General features: G+C 42.7%; 1 protein-coding gene across 2 annotated transcripts in view; it reads left to right on the top strand.

The window, feature by feature from the left end:
• Positions 1-17,592: 17,592 nt before the first annotated feature.
• The window catches only part of ZBTB44 (zinc finger and BTB domain containing 44), an 18,576-nt gene continuing 8,854 nt past the window's right edge, over positions 17,593-27,314 (top strand). For both annotated transcript variants that reach the window (XM_008636896.2, XM_017738493.1), the window contains exons 1-3: positions 17,593-18,662; positions 22,274-22,358; positions 25,037-25,200. In XM_008636896.2, the coding sequence (XP_008635118.1) occupies positions 17,645-18,662; positions 22,274-22,358; positions 25,037-25,200 (1,267 nt within the window). In that variant the 5' untranslated portion in view covers positions 17,593-17,644. The remainder of the gene's footprint in view (positions 18,663-22,273; positions 22,359-25,036; positions 25,201-27,314) is intronic.

The following is a 27,314-nucleotide window of genomic DNA, read 5'->3' as shown; positions in this document are numbered from 1 at the left end:
GCCCCTCTCCCCACTCCCTTACAGTCCCGTCCCGTCCCTTGCCCTGTGTTTCCCGTCCGTGCCCCGCGGCCCCGGGGCTGCGGTCACCCCCCCGGGGGATCCCATTGCGTGGTGCACAGCCCGTGTGTCCCCCCCCCGCGGGGCCGTGTCACCCCCGCGCCTCACCGTCGGTTCCCGGGGCGAGGGGTGTCTCCTGTGCGGGTGTTTGAGGGTGTCACCTTTCTCCGCGGGTGTCTCCTGTCCCTTTTGCCGGTGTTTGGGGGTGTCACCTCCCTCGGGGTGTCCTCTGCCCCGTGTTCCGGTGTTTAGGGGTGTCCCCTGCCTCGTGTCGCCGTGTTTGGGGGTGTCCCCTGTGCCGGTGGTCGGCCCTCCGGGGATGTCCCCTGCCCCGAGGGAGCCGCACTGGCTGGCGAAGCCTGTGGGTACGCACGCAAACCTGTAGTTTCAAGGGGTGGGGGGGAGGGGGGGGAAGTTGTGTTGTTTCCTTCGTCCCAACGGGATACCTGCTGCATCCAGTGCCGGCTTATGGGAGGAAATAGAGGGATTCCCACTAGCTGTTAGGCTGTCCCTTTGTTGTTGTTTGTTTTTTTCCTACAACAGCCCCTTCTGCATGTTCCTTAGTGTCCATCTGCCAGGGTCTGCTGTGCTGTCTCTGTGTCCACGCACCATGAGGGTGATATAGTGCTCATCTGCCAAGAACCGCTTCGTGTTTTCCTGCTCTCCTTCCATCTCTCCAGAGTCATTTTCCTATATAAACATAATCAGCAGATTCTGGGAGGGTATCATCAGCTTCTTGCTTGCCAAAAGCCTGTTGTCTCATTTAATACACACAGGGTACCAGTGCCTCCCAAAATCTGCTGTACCTGTTTCCACGCACAGATGGAATGAACTCCATGCTTGACCAGCACAGCCTGTTAAATCCCACACCTCAGGGGGCTCCTACCTGTCTGCAAAAAGCTGCTGACTTTTTCCCCACCCAGAAAGACATCTCCTCCTCCAAATCCTAAGGGATGACTCCTCCAGCCCATCTCCTGTGCTGTGGAGCCTGTTCTGCCCACTGATGAGGGATGTCTGGCTCCTCCTCCACACTCACCAGGGTTATCCCACTGATTTCCTGCCAAAAGCTGGTGCATCCCGCATTGTGTGTGTTTGTACACCCCAGGGAAGGTGCAGGCCAGCGGCCTTTCTGCAGACAGGCACTGCTCATGCATGTGGAGGTTTCCACTGTTGTCCTTTCATGTCTTGAATGTTCCCACAGATGCCCAGTGGCAGCTGTTCCCATGCTTGCTCCCATCACTTCCCTGCTGCACGTGCCAGAGAGGTCACCCCTGTACCCACTCTGATCTCTTCTTGGCTATTAAATCTTCCATGGCTGAAACTTCCACCCTTGTCCTTCCTGGGCCCTGCTGATCCTGCAGTGTGAGACTCTCAGGTTAAGCCTAGCTTGGTTTTTGCTTTGACTCTGGGGTTTCCTTTGCTGAGCAGTCCAGCAGAATACAATTAAGTAGTCTGTGTACTTCCTAGGTATCTGCACATCCCATGGGTCTAAAATACCATCACTTTCTCTTTTTCTGGTCATATACATAATTTGTCCACTCCAGGATTTTTTTCTGAGATCTTACACCCCCTTCCAGTGCCTGAAGGGTTTCCAGGAAAGCAGGACGGAGACTTTTGACAAGGCCATGGAGTGACAGGACAAGGGGGAATGGCTTCAAACTGCCAGAGGGCAGGGTTAGATGGGATATTGAGAAGAAATTCTTCCCTGGGAGGGTGGTGAGGCCCTGGCACAGGTTGCCCAGAGAAGCTGTGGCTGCCCCATCCCTGGAAACATTCCAGGCCAGATTGGACGGGGCTTGGAGCAGCCTGGTCTAGTGGAAGGTGTCCCTGCCTGTGGCAGGGGAGTTGGACGTGATCTTTAAGGTGCCTTCAAACCCAAACCATTTTGTGATGTTTCTAGAAGTCTTCTACTTCCATAATTGTCCTCAGCTGATATTCTGGGTTTGCCATGCCCACATGGGGAGTTTCTCAGTGTTCCTAGTTACATGTTTGCCCCTGCTTTCTTTCTATGCTTCTGCCTGATACGAGGCTTTACCTTTCCCCTTTTTAAATTTCTATTTTATTTATTCTCGGGGTGTATCCACCAGGTATCCACATGACAGCTCTTACTTAGGTAGAGGTCACCCAGTTCACTCCTGAATGGATCCCTGGCTCTGAGCTGGATATTTCCGTAGACGAGGTGATGTGTTACTTGTCATATGTGGGACACACCTGTGGCACTGCTCTGTGGACCCTGCAAGGTGATGCTGAGTGGCAGTGACTCCTATGCAGGCAGGTCGCAGACCAGCATCCAGGAGTCTTTCAGGGTATTTGGAGTGCAATGTGCTTTTCTTCTGCCCTCGAGGTCTCTTACTGCAGCTTGGTGTCTACATGTGACGCAGATCCAAGGTGCGATGAGCCTGGAGACCTTGCCTGGGTTTAAGTGTAGCTATTTAAGAAGGTGAAGCTGAGCCTGAGAGCTCAGACACAGCTCTCCCAGTGTAAATGCCTCCATTGATGTCAAACTGTTTATTCCAGGAACCAGTTACAATGCTCTAAGTGCCTCTCCCTTGGGACTACTTCTATTTAAACAGCTGGTTTTGATCCGAAGCTTTAATTGGTGCGAACACTCCAAGCAGTCTCTTTCCATGGGAAGGGAATTTCCAGCCCTACTTTAGTCTCCCCAGGTGGATGATGCATGCATGCTGAGGGAGGATCATGCTTGGGAGGTTTTGCCCTGGTTTTGTTTACAGGGTGAGGGAATTCCTGCTTCAGTGACTGTGAGGTTTGGAGGGGAGAGAGTGTCCTTATGTATTCTTTCTGCAGTATGTAAGAGGAGCAGTCAGAGAGTGAAACTGAATCCTTGCCATGTTTGTTGCAACAGGAGGTTAATCATAAACTCTGGCACTTTCCAAAGGGGTGGTTTCATTCTGCAGTGTCGGTAGGGAATTGTGCTGCTCGGAGGGTCTGCTCAGCTGTTTGCCAAGAGGATCAAAAGCAAATACAGCTTCCCCCTTGTCTGAGGGCGAACAACCACCCAGACATTGGTTTTGGTTGTATCCTGTGACTTGTTTTGTATCTTTATGGCCTTTCTTTGAATGGATGTGTGGTGCTTGTGCCTTGTGAGGTGTTTATGTGACCAGCATCAAGTCTTGGGTCCTTCACCCTTGTGGGGTATTTCACATCAGTGTTTCTCTGGCCTCATCCATTATGTCTGGTAAAGCTGTTTTTCTGTGAGCTTTGAGAACATCTGAGTGTATTCCTAGGAGAGCATCTGGTGATATATGTAGCTTCACTCCTTTTAGGAACTGTAATCCCCTAGTTTAAAGAAAAAGAAAGTCAACCTGTGACAAAGCAGTGATGCTTTTGCTGGCATGTGACGAGGAAGGAGATGTCCCCTGACGTAGAAGGGATTGTCTGTTGACATTCTTCTCCCTCTCCCGGTTATAAGTAGGTTATCCCTGCTCAAATTATGCAACTGTGCAGACAGCCAGACTTCAGGAATTCCAAATACTTCAATGTGTCAAGTGCTGACTTCTAAATTAAATGCCACGGTTGCAGAGCGTGTTCACAGTCTGTCGCTTGAAATACGACATCAATCTTGGAATCGCATGTGGCTGAGAAGGGGCAGCAACTTAATTGCTTGTTTCTTTGAGGAAGTGTTGTGTGAGAGTACAAGAGCCAAACCGGGTGGGAGATGTGCCTCTATACCTGTGACAGTGTTCCCATATGGAAGTCAGCAGTTACAAGCAGAAAAAAAAAAATACTGAAAACATTGATTTATATAACAAATTGAAACGCTTCATTCTTTGTGGCTGCGGCTATTGCCTCAAAGATGCAGTTTCCAGCATCTAGATCTAATTAAATAGTTGTGTGCTTATTGCTAAGTAAACATAGGAGTCCATCACTGTTCTTGCGTTGGAGAGCAAATTGATTCTTCTAATGGTTTCTCTGGATGAAAGCAGATGTCTAGGACTGCTTTGTGCAAGGTGCTGAAATGAAATGGTGGTGGTAGGAAACGAGCTGCAAACCTGATAAAATGGGATGACAGGAAATGTAAATGCTCAGCATTTCATTTAATTCTTACATTCCATTTAATCAGGTTAAGGAAGTGACTTAAACTGTGCATTATTTGTAAATAGCGTGTTTTTAATGCGTTCCAATTTAGAGCTGGGGAAATAATTATTTCACGTGAATATATTTATCAGAGTACGCGAAGGGTGGGATAATAAGGGCTGCAAAAAGTGTGTTGGGCTCAGCATGTGGTCTGTGACAGTGGCCAGAAGTAAATCATTAGGGAAGAGTGGAGGAGCAACCCCAGACAGCTCAGTCATCATCCCCAACTCCTGGGTTTCGAGGTGTCCTGAGCAAGAGGGTCTGAGCTGGCAGTGCCTGTCGGACCTGTCCTTGAGGGATTTGCCTAAACATTTTGAACAGTTTATACCTGGAGCTTCCACGGAATACCCTGTGATGAATCCCTCAATTTGTACAAAAATAATACCTGGCTTCTGGGGTTTTTTTGCTTCTTTTTAAACTGTGGTCTCATTGAGTCCCTCCTACTTTTTGTAGTATGGGAAAGAATAAAGAATCTTTTTCCCATCAGCACCTCATTTGTGATTTTATAGGTTTCCATGTTCTCAGTTTTCTCTCTTTGGGTTCTTTTCCTTTTCCAGGCTGCGTTGTCCCAGTCTGTTTAGTACATCTGTCTGCAGAGGCAGCTCTACATCACTTTGGGGGTTTTTTTCCCTTTGAGCTCTGCTCTGTTGTTTTGAGGTGATTTGGCCATACCATTTGCTTGGTTGCTTTACCCAAGAATAAAGGGAGATAGGCTTTCTAATTAAGGGATACTTTGTAGCTCATCTGTGATAACGTTGTAAACACTTACTGTGGGTAATGTTTTATATTCAAAGTACAAGTGAACATAGTAATCGTAGTGAAAGATACTGTAGTGGAAGTACAGATACTGAAGAAGATCTTCGTTTATAAATACAGCTACAGATGGCAGTTGATAAGGCATTTTGTATTTGGATATTACCAAGAGAGCACTATGGAAAAACTACAGTCATGGTGGATGCTTGCCAGAGTTAAGTCTGTTGGAAGCATGAAGATGCTGTGTCCTGTGGAGACCTAAGAGTCCTAGAAATTACTGATGGGTTTGGGAATAACTGGTGGGTTAAGGGACACTTCTGTGTTAGGGACAGATACTGACAGTGTTGGAGCTCTGTGGTCCAACAGTTCCTGCAGTTTTCTTTCAACGTCTTGTTTTTGGTTTTTTAAGTGGATAAATACCCCTGTTTTGAAATACCTACTGTGAGAAGTTTCTGTAAAATGTTAGTAAAGATACTGAAAGTTAAAAAAAAAACCCCAAAACTCTCCTTATGCCCAGCACAAATCATGAATATGGTTCTGCCAGGCCAGCTTTGGCCATACAAGGGCAGACAGCTACAGCCTGTGGAGTTGCTGCTCACCTGATAACGTGATTTGTGGACAAATACAAGGACTTTTAGGTCTCGGAGCCAAGAAGAACTCCTTTTAGGCATTTATCTGCATAAATGAGTCATTAGGAAAATAAAGGTACACGTAGTGCTGAAAGGGTGATGACACAACCACATTCCTGCCTTGCTTGAACTTGTTCAGGATTCTTTATAGCTGCTTCCGTTGGGAAGGTGGCTGTTGTTTATATGTCTGTGACACCTTGACTGGCTGGCAGCAGTCCATGCTGTCTGGATTAGCAGTGCCTTTTCTCCTCCTCGGATCGTACGGGATGTGAGACTTTGCCTTGATCTCTCCCTTCTGCTCTTTACGAAGGTTTTTCTTCAGTGTTGCTTCCAGCACTCGGGGTGTTAATGGGGCTGGTGTGCTTCAGGGAGAGTTCAGATTTGCATTGCCCTTCAGAAAAAATCGTTTGTTATAGTTAATGTAGATTTCATTAGGGTGTAATGCTTCCTGGAATAAAAGTGAGAGAGAAAAGCTGTCATTTTGTGTAATAAACCTCACTATTTCAAACAACCAGTCAGTTGACAGGTAAGCTTTGTGCTGAACTAGTGAAAACTAGAACTTAGCCAAATTTGGTTGTCACAAACCTACTGGTCGTGGTATGCCTTCCAGTCATTTATATCTGTCAAATGAGGAGACAAGGGAGTCGTTTCCAAGGGACAGGAGGAAACACAGTGAGGTGGGAGGCATGGTTTGAGGGATAGTGGAGAGGAGGGACTCTGCACTTCAGCTGCTCTTGGTGTCATGCACCCAGATAGGCCCTGATTTTGCCTTGGAGGAAAGGAAAAAATAATGTGTGGGGAACCACAGATAGGGAGGGTTTTGCTATTTTTGTCTTTTTTGACTCTTTCAGGGATTCAGCGGAGGAGTGATACCAAGAAAATCTTGAGCCATACTGCTTTGGTGTGCCATTTTTCCTGATATTACTTCCACATGCCATCACCTGAAAGGGCTTGGAGATTTTTGCTTTTGTGACTAATTTGGGAGGCTGGCTTGAGTAGTCTTCATCATGTATGTTTTTCCTGACTTTGTGTCAATATGCTTGCAGAGCTTCTGAAAATGAAGGCTCAAATGCTGTGGGTAGCCATGGTAAAACAAGAAAAAATAGCTTTCTGGAATTAGTTTAAATTAGCAGGTTGCAGCAGTTGCTGCCATGTGCAAATGAAAGTAATATATGGACATTTTTTGGCAATTTGCAGTACTTAAAAGTATTTAATATTCAACTGGGCTTTTTTGTACTGTTGTTAAAGACCAGGGACTATAAAACTGAAGCCTTGCTTTTTATTACACAGAGTGGGAAATGGTCATGTAACAGCTTTTCTACACTAAGAAATTCGGGAAGAATTTAACCTGAATTTGCATGGAGCAAAAGTATAAAAAAGTTACTGAGATCACATAAAAATTATGCACGAACACTGTCATGGAAAGCGTGGTTAAATTTGAATGTGTGCCTTAGGGCTGTAACACATCAGTCTGTTCGCTATAATCTGATTACATTCTGAGGCGCTTCCCTGCATAAGGATATGATGAGGACTGAATTCACTTGTTGCTTTTATTCTACCAAGAAAAAAAAAACCAATGGAGATTTATTTCATATGTTGATGGCACATTTAGTAGTTTGCTCATGTGCTTTTTTGGAGAACTGGTGAAAACCAAAAGTACAGGGTAGTGAATCTGCTGTGAAATATCCCAAAACACTCTGACTAGTGAAGTTCACACATTAATTTTAATTATGAGAATAAAGGAAATTCAGTGTGGAACAAGACCTTTTCACAGTTACTGCTCATATTGTTAAACGAGCCTCAGTTTTAAGTGCTCTCAGAAAATGTGCTTTTATGTGTTATATGGAATGCTAATGTGAGATTCCTACAATGCAAAGTTTAAAGCAGCAGAGGCTGGGGAAGGTGGCATTTATCTGGTTTGCTTATTCAACCATGTGAAAGCTATATTAGGCACATAAACTTTCTACACTACACTGCAGCTTCAAAAAGGCAACAAGTTAAATCTAGGTCCTTTGAAGTAGTGAATGGTAACATTCTGTTCTCCAAAAGAGATGACTTCAAATGATCACACCAAACCTCAAAAAACTGTCATGGCTGAGGAAAACAAGACAATTCTCCCCAGATAAATCTTATTTCAGAGTATCACTGTTGCATGACACATGGGTTTTGGAGAACAGAATGTTAAAAGGTAGAGAGTCGTAAAAAAGGACATACATCTTTCTCTATCTGTAAATGGTCTCAAGAAACATCTTCCTGTTGCATAAAAGCAGTCTGTGGCGTCAGATCAGTTTACATACAGCAGGCACTACTGTCCTGCCCTGATTATTGTAATCTCTGCTTTTAATTAGATGCTGAGATTAGGAGCTGTTGTGCTGCTCAGTGCACTCGTCCTAGCTGCTGCGGTGTCCCTTGTGAAAGATGCTCTGAAAAGATCTAAGCACAGTTTACTTTACAGACACATTAAGGGACAGCTGCACAGAGAAGAAAAATACACCAAACCCCCCTTCTTGAGAAGCTATCAGGAGGTTAAAATAGATATTGACAAATACCTGGCAAAAAAGGAAGCATTGCAGTAGGCTGGTGTTCTGTGTGCCTTTTACTTAGCTGTTAATTTAATTCAATAGTATGGAGATCCTACTCCAAAGTCACTGATAACTCATTAGCTTCCAGTTTACAGCTCAAGTCCATTCTAGCTCCCTGATGTATCACATCAAGTGTTAAGTTCATACTGTTGGATTTCCTATGAATTTTGTTCTGTTCCTGGAGCTCCAGCTCTCAGTCATTTGTTTTTGTGTGTTATGCTGACGATGCATCTTAACCTTTTGATCAGCGTTTTTTGAGCCAGTGTCTTGGAGATCTTTGCTAAAATAAGTTCTTATGGCACTTCATAGGTGAATTCTTTAATTTGTTATTCCAAGTACGTGAATTACTTTCTTTCAGCTGGCTCTTCACCTTCAATTTGTCTGTTCATCTCCGTGTTTTCAGTAATAGCTCTCTCTGTCATGTTAGTCAAACATCTAATGAAGTTCTCATCATAGGTGGCCTTTCCTCTTTTTCTGAAAAATATATTAGCAATTCAGTTTGAGATACTTCAACTTCAGTAAATGCCGGTGCTATCCCAATTTCTGTTTGTTTTCTTATTCTTCATTCTTTTTTTCTTCCATTTGTTTTCTTTTGGCTGGATTTCTGCAGTTGTACACAAACACCTGCAATCATGTATCTTTGAGAGATGAAAACATCTCTATATTTTTTAATAATCAGACCTTGTACACTAAATATTTGAGAGACAAAATTATCGTAGTGCTAATGTTGCCAAGCTTTTTTGCAGGTGTGTACCACAAAATGAGGCAGTCTTTGAACAGTCCTGCCTCTGCTCCTGCTACACTGACACCTTTTCCCTGAGAATTAAAGTATCAGTGTTTAATCACAGCAGTGTCTAATGGAAACACTTTTAGACTGCCTTCTAATGAAAGGAGTGGTAACATGTTCTACACACCTACAACGGGACATTTAATCTGGAAGTTTTATCTGGGCCAGGAGTTGTAGCTATGCTTTAATCTTGCTGCATTAATCCAGCACACTCAGTGCCTACGTACAGAGCTCCAGGTCGGCTCTCAGTGATTCCCAAGCATTTGGATTACAAGCTGTTGCCAACTCGCAGCTTTTCCCATCAGTCAGAAGGGTCTGTGCTCAGCCATGGCCATTTACAGAGCTTTACAGATGAATTTCCATTGCCCTGAAGCCAACAGGAGCATTTAGCAGTAGAAACTTCACTATGGATGACTTAAATTCCAGCTCTGTGACATTTCTGCTGTTAATGATGTCCCCATTTATCTGTGTATCGGTTTCCCACTCTAGACCTGCTTCATGGCAGCTGTGAGCCCATCAGCTGCAGAGACCAGAACTCTCATTTGCCTGAGACATAACTGATGTGCAATTCCTGCCATAAAAATTAGAAAGAAAGGATTGAGGTAGGATTAAACTCTCCTGCCAATTTGAGATCAGACAGGAGAAAGTCTTGCAGGCCCCCTCCTGTAGGCCATATATAAGGGTTGATAAGGGACAAGAATAAATCTAGAAGTGTCACTTTCATGAGGAAATGACAAGCCAGAGCTGCATGAGAGTCTGCTGCAAGTATGTGGCTGCTGGTGAAGTTAATGAATGTGGCCTTGGAATCTGTAATTATGACAGTCAGGCAGATGAGTGCTTAATTCTGCCAGATGGGAGAGTTCTACTCTGTCCACTCTAGGACATGCCTGGGTGTTTCAAACAGATACACTCTGCAGAAACACTCTGGAAGATGCATCAGCCCAAATAGGTAAGTTCTGTGCCTTGTTCTGTTCCATCGCTGGGAGGTTTTTGAAGGTTTGTGAAGTTGCTGTGATCGACAGGTTTGGTTTGGTTTGGTTTGGATGCACACCATTTCCATCCTCTGCCGTGTGCTGGGCTCTCCTCTGCAGGCTGTAATTCTTCCTATCAGCCCGCACAGGCTTTCTAATATTTCCTTTCACACTGTCAGAACACAACTGCTGAATTTTAACGTCCAGCTTCTTAATTTCCATGCAAATGGCTAGTCAGGAAAACAAACAAAAATCCCTAAGACACGTTGTGCTTCACCTTAAATGTAGAAGCAGCAACTCCTGAAAAACCATGATGGTTTAACTAACGGTTTTCAGCTTTTTCTTTGTTGTGACCTCACAGTACAGGAACAAGAGCTCTGGGATGTGTTTTGTGTTGGTTTTAATACTCTAAACTAAAAGTAGTAGACACGTATATACATCTTTTCCATTACAGTAGATCTTTTGGGGGGTTTTTTTGACTTTTATATGCTAAGGCAGTCTTGTGACATGAGGAAGACTTTGGTCATCTCACTTTGGAAACTGTAAACCTTTTTTTCAAGTTTTACAGTTTTGAATGAGGACAACTGAGATATTTGGAATTAAGCAAATATTTCTGATTTGTTCTTGGTCTGTATTGCTTTAACAGCAGATGGTGTGCTTAGCATCCATGGTGTTAAAGTACAAAAATTCTGCAAAACCACAGAGGAACAGGAAGTACATGCTAAGGTGTTGTCCATCTTTTGGCAAGGGAAGTTAAATGAAGTACTAGGAAGGTGTAGAAGTTGATTGCAAGGATGGTGCAGTGTCTGACCATATCTTACACCTTGCTGCTGGTAAGAATTAAAACAGAATGCCAAAATAGGAGAATTTTTTGCTCTCTCTTGTATGGGAATATACATCAAGCAGTTAATTAGATTAACTTTTTTCAAAAAGCTAACAGTGATTAAGGCATTGTTCCAAAACCAGTGGCTGGTTTTGAGTGATAAATTGAAGGGGTGATAAGTGGCTGGGAGCCTTGGCACCTCCAAGAGGAGGGGTATCAGCTCCTGGATTCAACACTCAGCTGAAGTTCCAGTCATGCAAACCAGTCTAAAATAATCTGTGCTCTTCTGCTTGGGGAAAGTCTGTTGGTACTGTTCCCTTAAAATGTGTATGTAAATGTTTTCTAATTTTATCTTTTCAGAAGTGTTCTGTTGCAGCTGACATCCCATCTCGACTTACAATAAAACCATTTTGTAGAGTAAATTGATGGGTTTGGCACCCCACTACTTGTCTCTATGCTTCCACCAGCCCTGAGAATTAAAATACACCTACTAGATTTGCATCATGCAAATGCATTTTTCCATGATCTGAGTCAGTTTTTTCCTACCCCCATGAAAGATTAATGTTTTCGATAGCAGTGACAGTGTGAGTCAGAGCTGTAACTGCGAGCTGGGGCTTTGCCATGGCCGCACACATCTGCTTTCCTCTTGTGGCATGGTACAGTTAAAGCTTTTGTTTTCTGTTATTACAGGGTTTAATTTTGGGGAAACTGAAGAGATCTGTTAGGAATACGAAACATGTATTTCATGGATACTGGGCATGCTTTTTTCCTGAGTAATTAGTTTGGAAGAGGAGTTGTTGGATGCTTTTTGCCTTGTCCTTTGCAGATAAACACTGTACCTGGTCTGTTGGAGGACTTACAGTAAAGAAATATTATGTGCTTTTGCCCTTATCTCTTTCCTGCCCTGAAGAGGTTTACCTTGGTTGCTACCAAAAATTATGGTGGGCCCTGTCACAGCTCAGGATTTCCAGATGTGCAAATCTTTTCAGCAATTTTTTGTGAAGAGTTGCAGCCTTGATGCGTTGACTTTGTAAACCTCAGCTCTTACAGCACTCACAAGAAACTTACCTAAATGCTTACAAATTCATTTAAAATCAGGGGATGAGAGGAGCTTATTGGTACAATGCAGTTTCTGGGAGTGATAAACATTCAGAGCCTCTGAAAATTATGTAGGTTGTTTACATTGACCTGGATCAGTTTGAGCCACGGCTGCTTCCTTGATAGTATTTTAGTCTCCCTCTATGGAGCTGAAGTCTAGTTCTGGAGTACTGCCTGCCACCCTTCAGCAGCAGCTTCTGGTGGGCTATACCTAAAATTTAGGAAGATCTAAATTCTAGAATTTGGAAAGTCTCTTTGCCAAGAGTTGTTCAGAGGAAGAGGTGGCTGTTTTTGAAGCAATTTGCCACTGTAGCATCCTTGGAAAGTACCCTTTTAAAAAAAAAATTAAAAAATGAAGTGTGGAACAAAGGAACAGGCTGTGGGGTGAGTACAGAGCACGCAACAAATGCTCTCTGTGAGCGACACTAATGGTCACGAAGTCAGTGGCCTCAAAAGCTGTGGCACATGAGCTTGTCAACAGTGGTATGCCAAAACCCCAATCTTTACAAAATATATGGTCCTGTCAAATGCAGTATTTTTGGAGCAAATTGGGAAAGCACAACACACTCTTTATATGCCTTCTGCTGTGAAAGGGAGCATTAACTGCTAACAATAAATAGGTGGGTTGTAGTATTTCAAGCTTTCCGTTCGTTAGGTGAAATTGCTCTTCCATTCCAGCTCCCAAGTGGAGTTCTCTGGATTTACTAACCTGTCATCAGCCACTCTTTGCTGGGCAGACAGAGATCTTCCCAAGGGACTGTTCAATGTGCAGTTTGAGCCCTGCCCAAGAACAAAACACCTCCAAAGTCTTTAAAACAGAAAGTGCCTGAAAATAGGCCTCTTCTGAGAAGCTGAGAGGAAAGGGATACAGGAGCAGTGTCAGTGTCCTGGGATATTTCAGTGAAATGGTTTGGAGAGTCAGTGTCTGGTTCCTGAACTGAGAGACCAAGGACCAGGTCAGCCCCAGCACTGAATGCTCCCAGTTTTTTGCAGGATATGGCATCACCTCACTCCCAGTACAGGCTGGAGCTTGGCATCTCTTTCAGGTTTAACATAACAGTGTTTATGCAGTAGCTGCCTTAACACTGGCTCCTTTGTGCACTCACGTTTGGAGTCTGCTCTCCTGGAGGAAAGTGAGGTTCTCAAGCCCTGCATACTTCCCAGAATGGGCCATTTCCCTGGTCCATTCACCCGCTGCAGACAAAGGTTACAGGTTTGCATTCCAGAGATTCCAGAGCGCCAAAGTGAATGCTACGAACTGACATCATCTTGAGCACAGAAACCTCGTGTTTGCCTTTTCTTTTACATGAATACTGTCAGGCTTGGCAGTGGGTTGAGGTCAGACTGGGTTTGCTGACCTAAAATATGTTTTTAAATAAAGTTTAGAAAGTGCTGTTGATTTGAAATTAGAATGGTGTAGTAGCTGTGGCCAGCAGTTTGTGAAGTGAAGCAGGGCAAGATTCATAGTGGCGATAGTACCTTTTATTAGGCCAGCTGCTTTTGGGAAACAGATGTGTGTTTAGATAGAAATAAAAATAGCAAACTTGAAATTTGTTCTGATTGAAACAGCTGTTCTGATTCAATTATGAACTTAATTGTACTTAATTATACTAACCAGTTAATTTGAGGGAGGGAGGGGTGCTGGTACCTGTGTACTGCAGAGGATGACAGAGATAAAATTATCCAGGTCACACGTTTATCCCTGTGGAAGATTTGTCTGTGTCTGGACTGCTGCTGTTGATGGGATGCTGCTCTAACCAATGCCCAAGGAGTGATCTGCATTAAAAATTAATAATAGTAAATCAACCAGTGGTTGGATTTACACCATGGGCTCGCAGTTGGATGAACGTATCTGAGGGCTTGGTGAGCACCAGGGTGGGAATTTCCTAATCTTTTTAGGACTTATGTGGCTGCAAAGTGGTATGAAGTCTGTTGGTTTCCGTATTCAGAAAAAGTTGATGTTTTCATGCTGTAAATTGCCACGGGTCAGGATAGAGAGGTTAAAGGTGGGGTGGTCATTTTGTGGTGCTACAAATTACTTTTGTTTTGAAATGATGTGACTAAGTGAGAAACTGAATGCAGACAGCTCTGTGAGTTTGATTCACTGACTCTTCCAAAAAGTTATTATAGATACCATGTTTCAAACCCAGTGATTTGAGCCATAACATTAGGCAGCAGGTGACTAAGGAGCTAAATTTTGTGTACATGGAAGTACACAAGGTCACATAAGCGATATTTTTCAACTCCATTATAGTTTCTTTTCCATTTACAGTTTCATTACATTATAACATTACACTTAGAGTGTACAGTTTCATCTTTGCTCTTTCTAAGCTCAGAAACTTGACACCTGTTTAATCCTAAAACAGTGTATGTGACGTGGTAGCTGTTGCTAAAAATTGCATTTCAGTAGCCTTGAAACAGTGAGAATGAGCTGAGTTACTCCAAACCACTTAAAGGTCAGGTCTTCATTCGTGCTCCTAGGAGTAAAAAGAATCCCAACTAATTTTCAAATTAATTGTACAGAGTCTTTGGTACGGTAGCACTTCCCTTCAGACTGCTTTTGGCTAATAGTGGACAAAATTGTCCTTGCTCTGGAAGCCCTGAAGTGCTCGTGTTTGAGTTCTCGCCTTGTTCACGGATCTGTGCTGTGATGGTGATTCCTCACATGTTTCCAGGGCAGGAATACATGGCATGAAGGCGTGCTGGAAAAACCATTTTTTCCAGCTGTAAATGTCTGTGGCAAAGTTAAATGCAGCCCATTAAATATGGACTGAAGTGTCCCACTGTGAATATTTTTAAAACTTGTAAAAGTGTCTTTGAATTTCACTGTGTTTCTCTGGAGGTTTGAAATGTGTTGTGGGCCTGGGCATAAGTGTGTGCCTGGGGATTGGGAAGAGGAGCCCTGCTTTCAGCAGCTGGGAAGGAAAAGCCACCCTCTCTGTGATTCCATCCCTGGTCCCTGCTTAGAGAATCCCCGGTGGTTTGTGGCTCCAAAATTAACAACTTTTCCGGCTCCAACCCACTTACCACTTAGTTTAGGTGTGCACCTTGATCTCCTCACCCCAGCATTCCCAAGGGCATGGGTATATTTAGTTCTGGTTTCTGGTTCTGGAATCGCTATGGATGTGGCATCCTGCACCTTATGGTCCAGGAGCTGCTGTCAGGGACTGCCTGAGAATGGGAAATAAAACATGGCAAAGTGTTATTTTGAAGTGGCGGTGACACAGAGATGATGGACTTGGGGTGAAGCTGTAATGATGCAGCACTTTACTCCCTTAGGTCACTGTGAATGGAGTGCAGCTGTAAAAGTGCCCTGTGCCACTGAAAGATTAGAAAGAGAGTTGAACCATTGTATAATCTGGCTGTGCTTTAGCACGCTCGTCTTTTCATGTGGAAAATATTTTCATACTGTTTAAATTACCTTCTAAAAATATTTGATGTTTTTACTACATCATTAACTGTAAGGAACTGATACTGATCCCCCTCCTCAGCCCAACCCTTTGGATTTTCCTGAAAATAGCATGTGTGTGCCTGCTCCTTGTTCACACTGAGGCCTGGGTAGGAGCCACTTGTTTGAATGGAGGTGTCAGTGCAATGAGGGTGAAACTCATTTTGCAGAAGTGATTTAACAGAGCAATATCCCACATTCGTGGCAGGAACACTGCTCCTGTAATAAATTTAAATCAATTTATTGCACATCACTGACTTCCGCTATTTTATTTTAAATTCTGTAACCAGATCAAGGTCAAGGAAGCAAAAAATGAAAGGAGAAGGAGAAAGGAAGCCACAAGAGGGGAGAGGAGGCAGGAAGCGGGGAGCAGGACAAGGAATGGTTTAGAATAGGGTAGCAGAATCAAGGTCTCACTTTGGGACTGGAGGGATGAGCATTGCTTGTTCAGAAGAACAGAGAGGAAAATGGGCTTTGTCTTTTGGGCCTGTAGGAACTGGGAGGATTTCTCTGAGATTTTTCTGCTTGTTTATAATGATGTATTGGTACTATTTCTAAGTACCAAATTATTCCATGGCTTGTCCTTGTGAATGTATTGTTCTTGTACGAGCTGCTGAACAGAAGTGCTTGTGGACTTCTGATGTGCCAAGGAACTGCTGCAGCGACCGGGATTTCAGAGGGAAGGGTATCCAAAGGCCATTTCTGAATATGCTGTTACAAGATTTTGCTGTAGTGTTTTGGTCTGAGATCAATGAAATATGCTTTTCATTTGATTCATGCTGGAGAACAAACAGTCTGGATATTCAGATGCCTCTTGAGGTTGATCCGTTTTCTTTCAGTGAAGGGAATGTTTTGCTTGTGCTTAACTTCTTCCTCTGCGCTAGTGTGAAATTTCATTTTAAACCCAAATGGCCCTTATAGTTTCCACCAGACTTTATATATATTATCAAGTGTTAGTTAATCTGTTCTCTTGAACGGTTTTCCTCTGTCTGCAAGGGTTTGAGTATCAAAAGTGAAAACCCAGGAACAAGAAGCAGCCAAGTGTAAATGTCTGTAGAACCAGGTGGGCTGTGACAGCTGCTGTTTCAATATGTCACATTTGGGGTAAGTTGTTCCACACTTGAAGTTGTTCTTTGTATCTGCGAAGCTCCACGTGAGCCATTTGCAAGCATGGTATGTTTTTTTATGTGAAAGGGAAAGAAGGATGATGCGCAGAAGCTGGCTGACTCCAGGAACTAATCAAATCCAATAATGTTGTTGGTGTTTAACCAGTGAGGCAATTCTATATCATGTTAATTGTGTGAGGCATGTACAACACAGAAAACTTCCATGGAAGCTTGGAAGGGGCTTAAGGAGGTGAAACACGGGGGTTTATGTTCCCTTTACAGTGAAATGTTTCTGAAATTTTTTGAGAAATCCAGGGGTCAAACATGCCATTCTCATCAGGACCTTGCCCAAAACACATTCATTTGCTCCCACATGGAGAGAGCTGGTCCCCAAGAAGGCAGGTTTGTGTTTTTCAGAAGAAAGAAGTTGCCCTCCTTGTTTTATTTATCACATATATAAAACCAGTTTATGTGTATTTGATTTAAACTTAAACTTTCCTTTCAGATTTATAATGCATTGTGATTTTGAATGAATTTTCAATAACTTCTCATCCTAGTCTAAAACTATTTGTTAAAAGCAGCTTTAGGTAATCAATACCTGCACTACAGCAGGAAATCAGAATTATTGGCAACTTTTGTTTTATGTTTACTAGTTTGTACTCTGGTCTCTGAAAATTCATGCTGTAGTTTCTCTAAGGCTTTTCTGGTATTAAATACCTTCCCTGGGAGATTTGCTTACTCCTGCACCCTTGTTGACTCAAGCTGATGACTTTTCTGCTTAAAAGGCACATTGGGTAGTCTGTCAGGTATAAGAACCGTGAACAATAGTTTTCTGGGCCCAGAAAATAAAAATACAGGTTTCTACACAGATAATAGTTTCAAAAATGCTGTATTTGTCGTATTACAAACATTTTTTTGAGCTGTGTTGGGAATTTGGTTTTGAGCGGGCAGTAACAGGAATGTGGAGAGAGAGAGAGAGATACCCCCATGTGTGTAGGGAGATACAGATACATCGATGTATGGAAGATGATGGGGATAGATTGCAAATAGTTTAACCTGTGATTATGAAAATTCCAAGTAAGTCATTGCATTTCTGTAGAGTTAGTCCCTTGCACAGTCTGGGTCCTAGAAGAACCTGGCCTTAGAGAATTCAGATGAATTTTCTTCATACAGTCTTGTAATCATGAATCCACTTGACTTTTGCTTTCAGAGATGAAAATGACAGTTTTCCTCTTTATTTCAGGATACCTTTGATCTGTCGTATGTGGGAAGAACGCTAAGAGAACCAGCTAAAAATGGGTGTTAAAACATTCACTCATAACTCCCCTGCTCACAGTCAGGAGATGCTGGGGAAGCTGAACATGCTCCGGAATGACGGACACTTCTGTGACATCACCATCCGCGTCCAGGACAAGATCTTCAGGGCACACAAGGTGGTTCTGGCAGCCTGCAGTGACTTCTTCCGCTCCAAACTCGTTGGCCAAGCAGAGGATGAGAGCAAGAGCGTGTTGGACCTGCACCACGTGACGGTGACAGGGTTCATCCCTCTCCTGGAATACGCTTACACAGCGACACTATCCATTAACACAGAAAACATTATCGATGTGCTGGCTGCCGCCAGCTACATGCAGATGTTCAGCGTGGCCAGCACGTGCTCAGAGTTCATGAAGTCCAGCATTTTATGGAATACACCCAACAGCCAGCAGGAGAAGGTGCTGGATGCGGGACAGGAGAACAGTGCAAACTGCAATTTCACTTCCCGAGATGGCAGCCTGTCTCCCGTCTCCTCTGAGTGCAGTGTAGTGGAAAGAACCATTCCCGTTTGCCGGGAGTCTCGGAGAAAGCGGAAAAGCTACATCGTTATGTCTCCTGAGAGCCCCCTCAAGTGTAACACACAGACCAGTTCCCCCCAAGTGCTCAATCCTTCAACTTCTTACCCAGAGTCCAGAAATCAGCCCGTGGACTCGTCCTTAGCTTTTCCCTGGACTTTTCCTTTTGGAATTGATCGAAGACTTCAGTCAGAAAAGGTGAAGCAGGGGGAGAACTCTAGGACTTTGGAAATGCCTGGGCCCTCCGAGTCCAACAGGAGAATGACGGATTACGTGACTTGTGAGAGCACGAAAGCCAGTTCTCCCCTGGTGATCGAGGAAGACGTGCGTGTCAAAGTGGAAAGGCTGAGTGACGAGGAGGTTCACGAGGAGGTGTCACAGCCTGTGAGCGCATCCCAGAGCTCCCTGAGTGACCAGCAGACGGTCCCAGGGAGCGAGCAGGTGCAGGAAGATCTCCTGATCAGCCCTCAGTCTTCATCTATAGGTATGAGCATTTCTGGAGTTACATATAGCAACAGGCACATGAGCACTGGTGATTTTCTTGGAGGAAATCTGTCTCGTGGGTTTTCATGCTTTACTTTTGTGAAACTCCCTTTTATTTCCCTGATTTATGAAATGTTACACATAAACTTGGAATTCTTTAAATAACTTTGCAGAAGGCAGCTGAGAATGGTAAGCCTGTGGCAGCCCTCTTTATTCAGCAGAGGTTGATAACTCCTTTTTACCTCTAGTTGCCTGACTGGGGAAACTTAATTCTGCTTTCATTAGTGTCAAAAGGCACGATCTCATCTGAGCTGCAGCACCAGATTTGAAAGGCTTGTGCCTGTAGCCACAAAGGGTTAGAGTAGTACTTTGCATCAGACATCAAATCTTGTATAATCGTGACAGAGAGCCTTTGTAAGAGGATTTGCAAAATAAGTGGTGAAACACTGTCATCTTAATGCCCCAGACAAAAATAAAACCACACAGTCATAACATTGAGAATCTTTCCATTTCTCTGGGATTTGATTCTCAAGTTGCTTCTTCAAATGCTGCTGGTTGCTGAGAAAAATCTTTTTTCCATGAAAGACAATTTGAAACCAGTTTTGGGTTCTTATAGGAGGCTGTTCTTTATTAAGAGCTAATACTTAAAGTTTACTGGAACAATCTGCTTTTTCCTCTGCACAGAATGCATTGAATGGCTTTTAGTAAATCAGAAGATAGAGGTTTTGCAGTATTTCTAGTTTAATTATCAAAATTTTGCCCAAGTCAGCTGTTTTACTCTCAAGTGGCTTGATCTGTGCTCAGCAGAGTTTGTTTACTGAAAGATTTTTAATAAAGCCTGTTCTGTTTGAAGACCATAAGAATGGCAAATGTACTGCTCTGCATCATTCAAATAACGTGTACGTGAAAGGCTGCCCCAGTTAATTAAATAAATAACTATAACAAAGTAATTAGCTATAGCCTTGTAGTCTGCATTATTTGCTTGCTTTGGTCAGTGCAACACTGTGCCTTCTCTGGAGAAGGTGAGATCAGGCTGACCTTCCAGGGTAGCAATATACAATCAGTGTCAAACTGTTCAGGTAATAGGCACTAAAAAGAGATAAAAATATTTCCCATTTATGCCATCCTTTGCTGTTGGGTTGTTCTCCAGTTTTTACAGCTCACGTGTTGATGTTTTAGGTTGTAATACTTTTTCCAAATGAAAATATTTTCTTTATTGGGGACAAGGATGTTTACCTTTGCTGAGAAACAGACTTAATATCTTATAGTTTAACTCTAAATCTTTAAATGTAGTTTGCCAAAATAGTGCATAAATTAAAAACTAAAAGTAACTATTTGTTTGCTGGGGAGTCACCAGGAAAAGAGGTCCTTGTTCAAAACCAGGTTTTGATTGATTCAGTTTTTAACTCGTTATAGTCAGAACTGAAAGACTTTGCCAGGGACATGTGATAAAAGATGCAAATTATTTCATCAAAGTAATTATATCATCAGAGACAAAATAGAACAAGTAGCAATAATGATTAGGGAAAGTTAAAAATAGCGTATCAAGTGATATATATCATAAATATATAAATAAATATCACACCAAGGCAGCTTAAAGAACAAACTAGGTGTAAACTCCAGGCTACAGATGAGTAGTTTTGTGTGCATGGGGTAGAGAATCTCAGGCTTTAGCAATTATAATTTTTAAACTTAAATATCTGTCATTGCATTTAGTACAGCATGTTCTGCCTTAAAACAGCTGCAGAGAGAAGAAAAATATGCCAGGGCAAAATCTTTAAAATACAAATCTGCTCTTTGTCTTTGAATATGTTTGAATTAATATTTAGTGGTCTTGGCATAATAACCATCCTCAGAAGGGGTTTTATTCATGTTTTGCTATAAAGGGAAACAGTGTTCTTGCTTTTTAGCACAGTTTTGATACAGCACACTTTGTAGCTAGAAAGCACTTTTTACCTCCCAAAGATGCATTACTTTATGCAGTAATGTAAGAACAGTAAATGGAGGCAGCAAGATCTGGTAAAGTACAGATTTTTCTTCCCTGAACATAGTTTCCTCATATAATTGCATATATTTATCTCAGTGTTTTATAGTGCACTTACAAAAGCATTCTTGCCTCTCTCTCTGATATGCAGAAAGCTCTTATTCACTCTTTGGGAAATTTAAGAATTGTTCATTTGCAATTTATTATATTTGGAAGCACTTTATAATACAGAAGGAGACATGGAGCAGGAACTTGATAAATAAGTCATTATGGGTACAAAACCAGCTGTGTCTGAGAAGATACTCTCATAATTCATTGGCAGTTCTGGCATTTCAGAGGTGAAGGCATGAAATTAAACCTAAGAGCAGTTAGGCTTGTTTTTCAGTAGACTTTCATTTAAATATTTCATGAGAAAGAAGGATAAATCAAAATGGGATCAACTTTTGTAACTTTATAGATTGCTTAGTTGATGAATTTCCCAAGCATAGTTTGTCACCTCTTAACAAAACCAAAGGTTTTGCTTTTACTAATTGTGAAGCTGCCAGAGATGCAATTTTCCTCGTCACTGGCCCCATAACATGGCATCACATTAAGACAAGAATCTTTCACTTCAGATCTCTCATTCTTTTTGACAGAATATGCGCATTTTCTGCTTTACTTTTCACATCTTTGTTCCTTCTCTTTCGTTTTCTCTTTTGTCTCACACTTGCCAGTGTACACCTAATGCTACTTGATTTTCCTGGTGAGCTTTAGGGTTCCCTAATTCAGATTGCTCACGTACCCCACTCTTAGAAAGCAGAATTATTTTACCACAGCAGCAAGAGCAGCTCGTAGCACTGTCCTGTGCTTTGCTTGTCCTCGAGGGGTAGGGAGAGAAATCTCCTTCCCCATCTGTCCTTGTATTCAGAGGGGGAGATCAGAGGCTTGACCAAACTCCCAGAGGTGATGAGAGGTGTGGCAACAGCCACATCAGTGAATTAAGGTGTGGGTTTGTTTTAGTGCTGCATTTCCATTGCATTCTGTTCCCCAAGCCCCTTGAACTACATTTGCCCCAATGCTGGTGCACTGAGCGGAGCTCTGGAGTGGTTTTGTTTATACATTTCTCTAAGAGGTATTTGCTCTCTTTTGTGTTGCATTTCTCATTTCCCAGAGGGCTCTTCCTGTCTCAGCTGCTTATTGATAAATGAAGACATTATCAATTAATATATTTATGGAAGATTTGGAACACAGAAGCCATTCAGTGTAGCAGGTTTGAACTCCTGATTGCTCAGGAAGTCTTGAAAAATTGACAAAATAGTCCCTTTAGGTGAATGTAACATTTCTGCTTTACACTGCTACTGGATGTCTTTTGAAAACTGACTGTATTTAACATTTCCATTTTCTAGGTGTACCAAATATGTGCCCTTTATTGAGTTGTCAATTTACTGGATAATCTGTGCAGAGAGAAGCTGATTTGGAACAAGTTGCTTCTGGGAGTTCTAAATTACTTTCCCAAGGCACTTTTATTATCACCCAGGAAGCAGCATCTATCAGAGATTTGGGAAAGCAAGCTTAATGTGTATTTACCTGCCCCCCAACCCTTTTGGAACAGTTATTTGCATTAAATTGCCCTTTTTTTCTTTGCCTAGGCTCAATAGATGAGGGGGTTACAGAGGGATTGCCCACACTCCAAAGCACCTCTGGCACTAACGCTCATGCAGACGATGATGATCGGTATGTACCAACCTGGTGTGCAAAGTGTTCTGCAGCAAGTGCTGTGCTGTAATTAACCTCCCCAGCCTTAATCCCACAATGTTTAGTTGTTCCTACATCTAGCTCTCTCTGTTGATCAAAGTACAATCAGTGCCTGGAGGGGCAGATGCTTTAGAGGAATGTAGGTGATGAAAGTCAGACTCTGCTTACTCGTTGCTTTTTATTTCCTATTTCCAGGCAGCACTGGTGAAGATAGTCATGTTTTTGCTGTGTCTTCATCATCGCTCCTTATTAATAAATTTTAATTAAACCTCTATGTGAAGCATGCATGCTGAAGGTGATACCCAGCCCCAAAAGCAGCAAACTGAAAACAAGGACCTAGCCCTGACTTCACCAGACCTCGCTACTGCAAGCCACAGAACAGGCAGAGCAGCTTTAAATCTCTTCTCCCAAACTTTCTGCCTGTAGCTTCTTACCAAGAGGCTGTGTGGCACTTGCTGTAAATATTTAGCAGGCTTTTGCCAAGCTGAGCTGAGTGATGTTTTAAGGGAATCCCTTAAAAGGGAAGGCTGGCAGAAAAAACCAAACTAAACCGTGTCTGTTTGGTCAAAGAGACCTCGTAGTTCTGTTAGAGCCAAGGGAGGTACCCCCACATGGCATACAGGGGTGCACACAACTGCTTGGACTTCTAGTTCTTAGTTATTCCCTCTCTAAGCACAATTTTCCAAACTGGTTTTTGCAGGGGTTTGTAAGACAAGTGGGTTTGAGGAAGAAGTGTGAACCTTTGGAAGTTATTCCAGAAACTGTGTCAAGAGAAGCTCCCTATAGAGCTAATAACCAAGAGCTGTGTTTCATAGCTCATAAAACCTTTCCCGTCATTTCCATCTAAAATCTGTCCCACTGTAGGATTAAAAAGGGAAAATAACTGCTTAGATAAGACTTTTTGGATGACATGGAAGATTTTACCTATCTGCTGACAAACCTGAGTATAAAAATAACACCCAGCACTTAAGGGTTGAATTAATAGTAGGAGCACATGTTGCAGTAGAACTAATCCAGGCTTTTACACCTATAATTCTGAAGTCAAGTGGCACACATATTTTCAGCAGTGGATTATTTCAGAAATTTCCTATAAAGCTGCAGAGCTTCAGCACAAACTGCATAGAAAACTCAAAACAAAAAATTCTTTAAACACACTGAAAATTCCCACTGAAAGATCTCTTCCATGCAGAGAAGGAAAGAATATTTACCTCCATGCCATGTGAGATCAGAAATCCTTATGGGTTTTACAGACTGAGTGATACTCAACTCCTACAGGAAACTCTTTAATCTTGTGTGTATCAAGAGATACCTTGTGCTCTCTCTCCTGATAAATTTTACAACTGGAACTTTTGCTGCTGAGAATTCTGCACTCAGAATTCAGACACCCCTTGTCTTCACAGTTGTAGTGACATCCTTTCCTGGAGTAAAAACAGTGTAAGTGTTGATTTAAAAGAGATGATCCTAGTTCTTGCCCTCCTGTGCTGATCTGCTCTGTGGATTTTTGTACGATGTCTAAGAAGATGTATTTGTGCAAAGTCCCCAAATCCAGCATAACCCTGAAGCCAGCCCTCTGGGCTTGTGGAAGCAGAGCAGCAGAAGGATTTCCTCAGTTAGGAAAACTTTCTGACTGTGAGGAGGCATCATTGTATCTTTTCTCAGGACATTTCAGGCATTACAATTTGGTAGAGCTAAAGTTGCAATGTGCTGGCCATGGAATGAATAGTCAGGGTCAGAGCAGTTCCCTGCTGCCAGTGATGTGTGATCTTTCAGCGGGCTGTGAGCAAGCTGAAGTGACTATTTCACCGAAAACTATAGATCTTAATGCTCAGGGAAGGGAAACCCCAGGTAGGTACAAATCCTGTTGTTCCCATGTTTGTACCAGAAGATTTGTTCTTATTTCACTGTGCCCTTTAGCCAGATCCTTGCCTGAGGACTTGGATTAGAGCGCTGTAGTTCCCTTAAACAGTTTGCAGCCAGAGGCTCTGAAGGAGCAATTAGTCAGTTTTAAATAAATTACTTTGAAAGTTAAATTGTTCCTTATTGCAGTCTGTGTGCTGTTTTTTAAACATAGTGCTGGAGCTGTGCTCATGGAGTTCTTTAGATCAGAAAAAGAGCAAGTATTGATTCATTAGATTAATATTTTAAACTTAGAAATATGCAGTTATAGATACTAGTATTTGTTCAGGGAGCTTGGATTGAGATGAAAAATTAATTTGCTTTAATTTCATTTGTAAATATCACTGAAGCTGCAAAATACTCCTTTGCTTTTCATTTGCTCAGCTCTTTAAACTCTTGCTCAGGGACTGTTTAGTGATTGCAAGTCATCGATATGCTGGAGAAAATGCCCACGCCTGGAAAATAATGTTCAGTTTGCAGTTGTGCTGAGGCCTGTTGCCCAAAGAAACAGGAGTCCAAGCTTATTCCCTGGGTTTGTTCAGATAGGCAGAGTCAGTGACTGTAAGACTTCAGGTGCAGATCAGACATGTCGCTACAGACCCAGAGATTTCCAGAATAAATGGAGATTCCAGCAGAATTGTGACGTGCCACTCTCTTTCTTCTTCTTTCACAAAAGTGCTCAAGGGTCAGATTTTCACGGACAAGGCTTCTTCAGTCATTTCTCTGGCTTGTTTGTAAAACAGTGCCTTTTTTCTTTGTAGTCTGGAGAACGCTCAGTATCCCTACCAACTCTACATTGCTCCTTCCACCAGCAGCACAGAGAGGCCCAGCCCAAACGGTCCCGACAGACCCTTTCAGTGTCCCACGTGCGGGGTCCGCTTCACTCGCATTCAGAACCTAAAACAACACATGCTTATCCACTCAGGTAAGAAACACCACTGCTCCCCAGAATTCCTGATCCACAGCCTCGCTGTGCAGCAACTGGAATAATGCAGGTTTTTTACTCACCTGCCAAGTGTTTGAGAGCTGATTTAGAAAGACTGGGTAGAGGTTTTTCTCACTGAATGCTTGTTTTGCTCCCTGGAGTCTGACTGATAGTTTATGCTCATGGATGATTAGCATTTGTATGGACTGAAAAAACCTGATTGCCTGGAACTCATCAGGATAAGTCATTTTCCTGAAAAAGATCTGAGATGAAATAAAGTATACTTGGCCCTTTTATGGCACTAAAGAAGTAGATTGAAATTCTTCCTCTGCCATGTTGTAATTCTCTGCTGTGTTTTAGAGGAGACTTGCAACCATAAGAAAGTATTATCTGTCTGTGTCCTTGCACTGAAGAATGTTGTATGCCTTTGGATCTCAGAATTTTTGGAGGGATTGCAGGACAACTGAGTTGGTTTGATAATCAATTTTGCTCCTGCAGATAGCACAAGCAGCCAGAGGTTTGTGTGAACGCCTCCTCTGGGCCTTGATCCCCAAATTAATTTTGATTTCTAACCAAGCATGAACTCCCTAATGTCTTTGCTATTGGTTTTTTCAAGACTTGTCAGCATTATCTGGCAATAGCATTGACATTTGAGGGAATAAAGGGAATATTGAAGGGTTATTGCACTTGGGCACTAAGCCTCGTGTTTTAGCATCTCCTGGTTTGAGTCTGACTCTTACCTGCACACAGAGGCTGTACCATTCTGGGACAGAGCAGCCACAACTGACAAGGTCTATTTTTTTCACTGTCAGCAATTATTTGTCGAATCCTTTCAAACAAAATAAAAATACGTGTTTAATACTTTAAAAAGCAAATTCTGTGGGCATATCAGGTGTGAAATGAGCCCAAGCCCGTTGTTAAAATCTGACAGCAAAGCATCCCTGGCCAACCTGTCAGCTGGCAACCCCTCGGTAAAGTTGGGAGAGATTTGAATAGCTGGTTTAGAATAATTACCACGCAAAAAAACTCTCAAAGCTTGTAAATGTTGAAAGTGTTTTCACGTGAGCAAAATGGCTAAAGACATTTCCCTCAAACTACCAGAGGAAATAGATGCCCTTGGGCAGTAGGAAAGCATGAAAAGTTTGAGCTCCACCAGACCATATTCCAGTTTATTAACTTGTTTTCAAATGCTTAACAGGGCATTTCAGTGTAACCTTAACTACAGCTTTCTCTGTCTAAAAGCCCTCAATTAAAAGTTCACCTCCTGCTTTGAAAGTAAGGAAAGCAGAGTGAAAGACTGGGGGAATTAACAGCCAGGGCTGATGCACATTCAGCCTTTTGAAAAAATCTTTTCTATTCCTTGACAGCCCTATTATGAATAGAGCTCTATATTCCAGATTCTTAGCCTCATGTTTGGATTTTCCCACTTCCTGGAGTTCAGACTTTTTATTAAATCAGAAGGTTTTGGTGACTCAGACTTTTATGTTGTAATAGTTCTGTTGGTGTCATTACACACTCAGCCACTGCAACATGTTACAGAGCTCATATGGTTTTGGGTAAGAAATGAAAAATGAGCTAGGAACTGAATTTCTGAATTAATACAAGAAAAAAATGAGAGGCATGAAGCTAAACTGTCTGAGAGAGCTGTCTGTCATGCAAAGTTGCCAAAAATTCTTGTATCGTGTATTGGTTTTGCTTGGCCTGGTTTTTGGTAGTGGGGGGGCACAGAGGTGGCCCTTTGAGAACCTCTTGGAAGTTTCCACCATGTCCAACAGACCCAATCTCTGATGGCTCTGAAGATGGACATGCTGCTGGCCAAACCTGGGCCAATGAAAGAGGCTGGTAATGTCTCTGTGACGACGTGTTTAAGAAGAAATTCAAAACAAAGTCACAAGGTTTTGCTTCTAGTCAAAGGGGAGGAGGTCAGAACATGTGAGGGAAAACAACAGGGAGACACCAAGGGCAGTGGAGAAGGAGGGGGAGGAGGTGCTCCAGGAGCCAGAGCCGAGATTCCTCTGCAGGCCGTGGTGAGACCATGGGGGAGCAGCTGTGCCCCTGCAGCCCCTGGAGATCCCCGGGGGATGCAGAGACCCACCCGCAGCCCTGGGGGATCC

This window comes from Corvus brachyrhynchos, unplaced genomic scaffold (assembly GCF_000691975.1).
Source record: "Corvus brachyrhynchos isolate BGI_N302 unplaced genomic scaffold, ASM69197v1 scaffold46, whole genome shotgun sequence".
NCBI classification, from domain to species: Eukaryota; Metazoa; Chordata; class Aves; order Passeriformes; family Corvidae; genus Corvus; species Corvus brachyrhynchos.
This window is presented reverse-complemented; position numbering and strand designations above follow the sequence as displayed.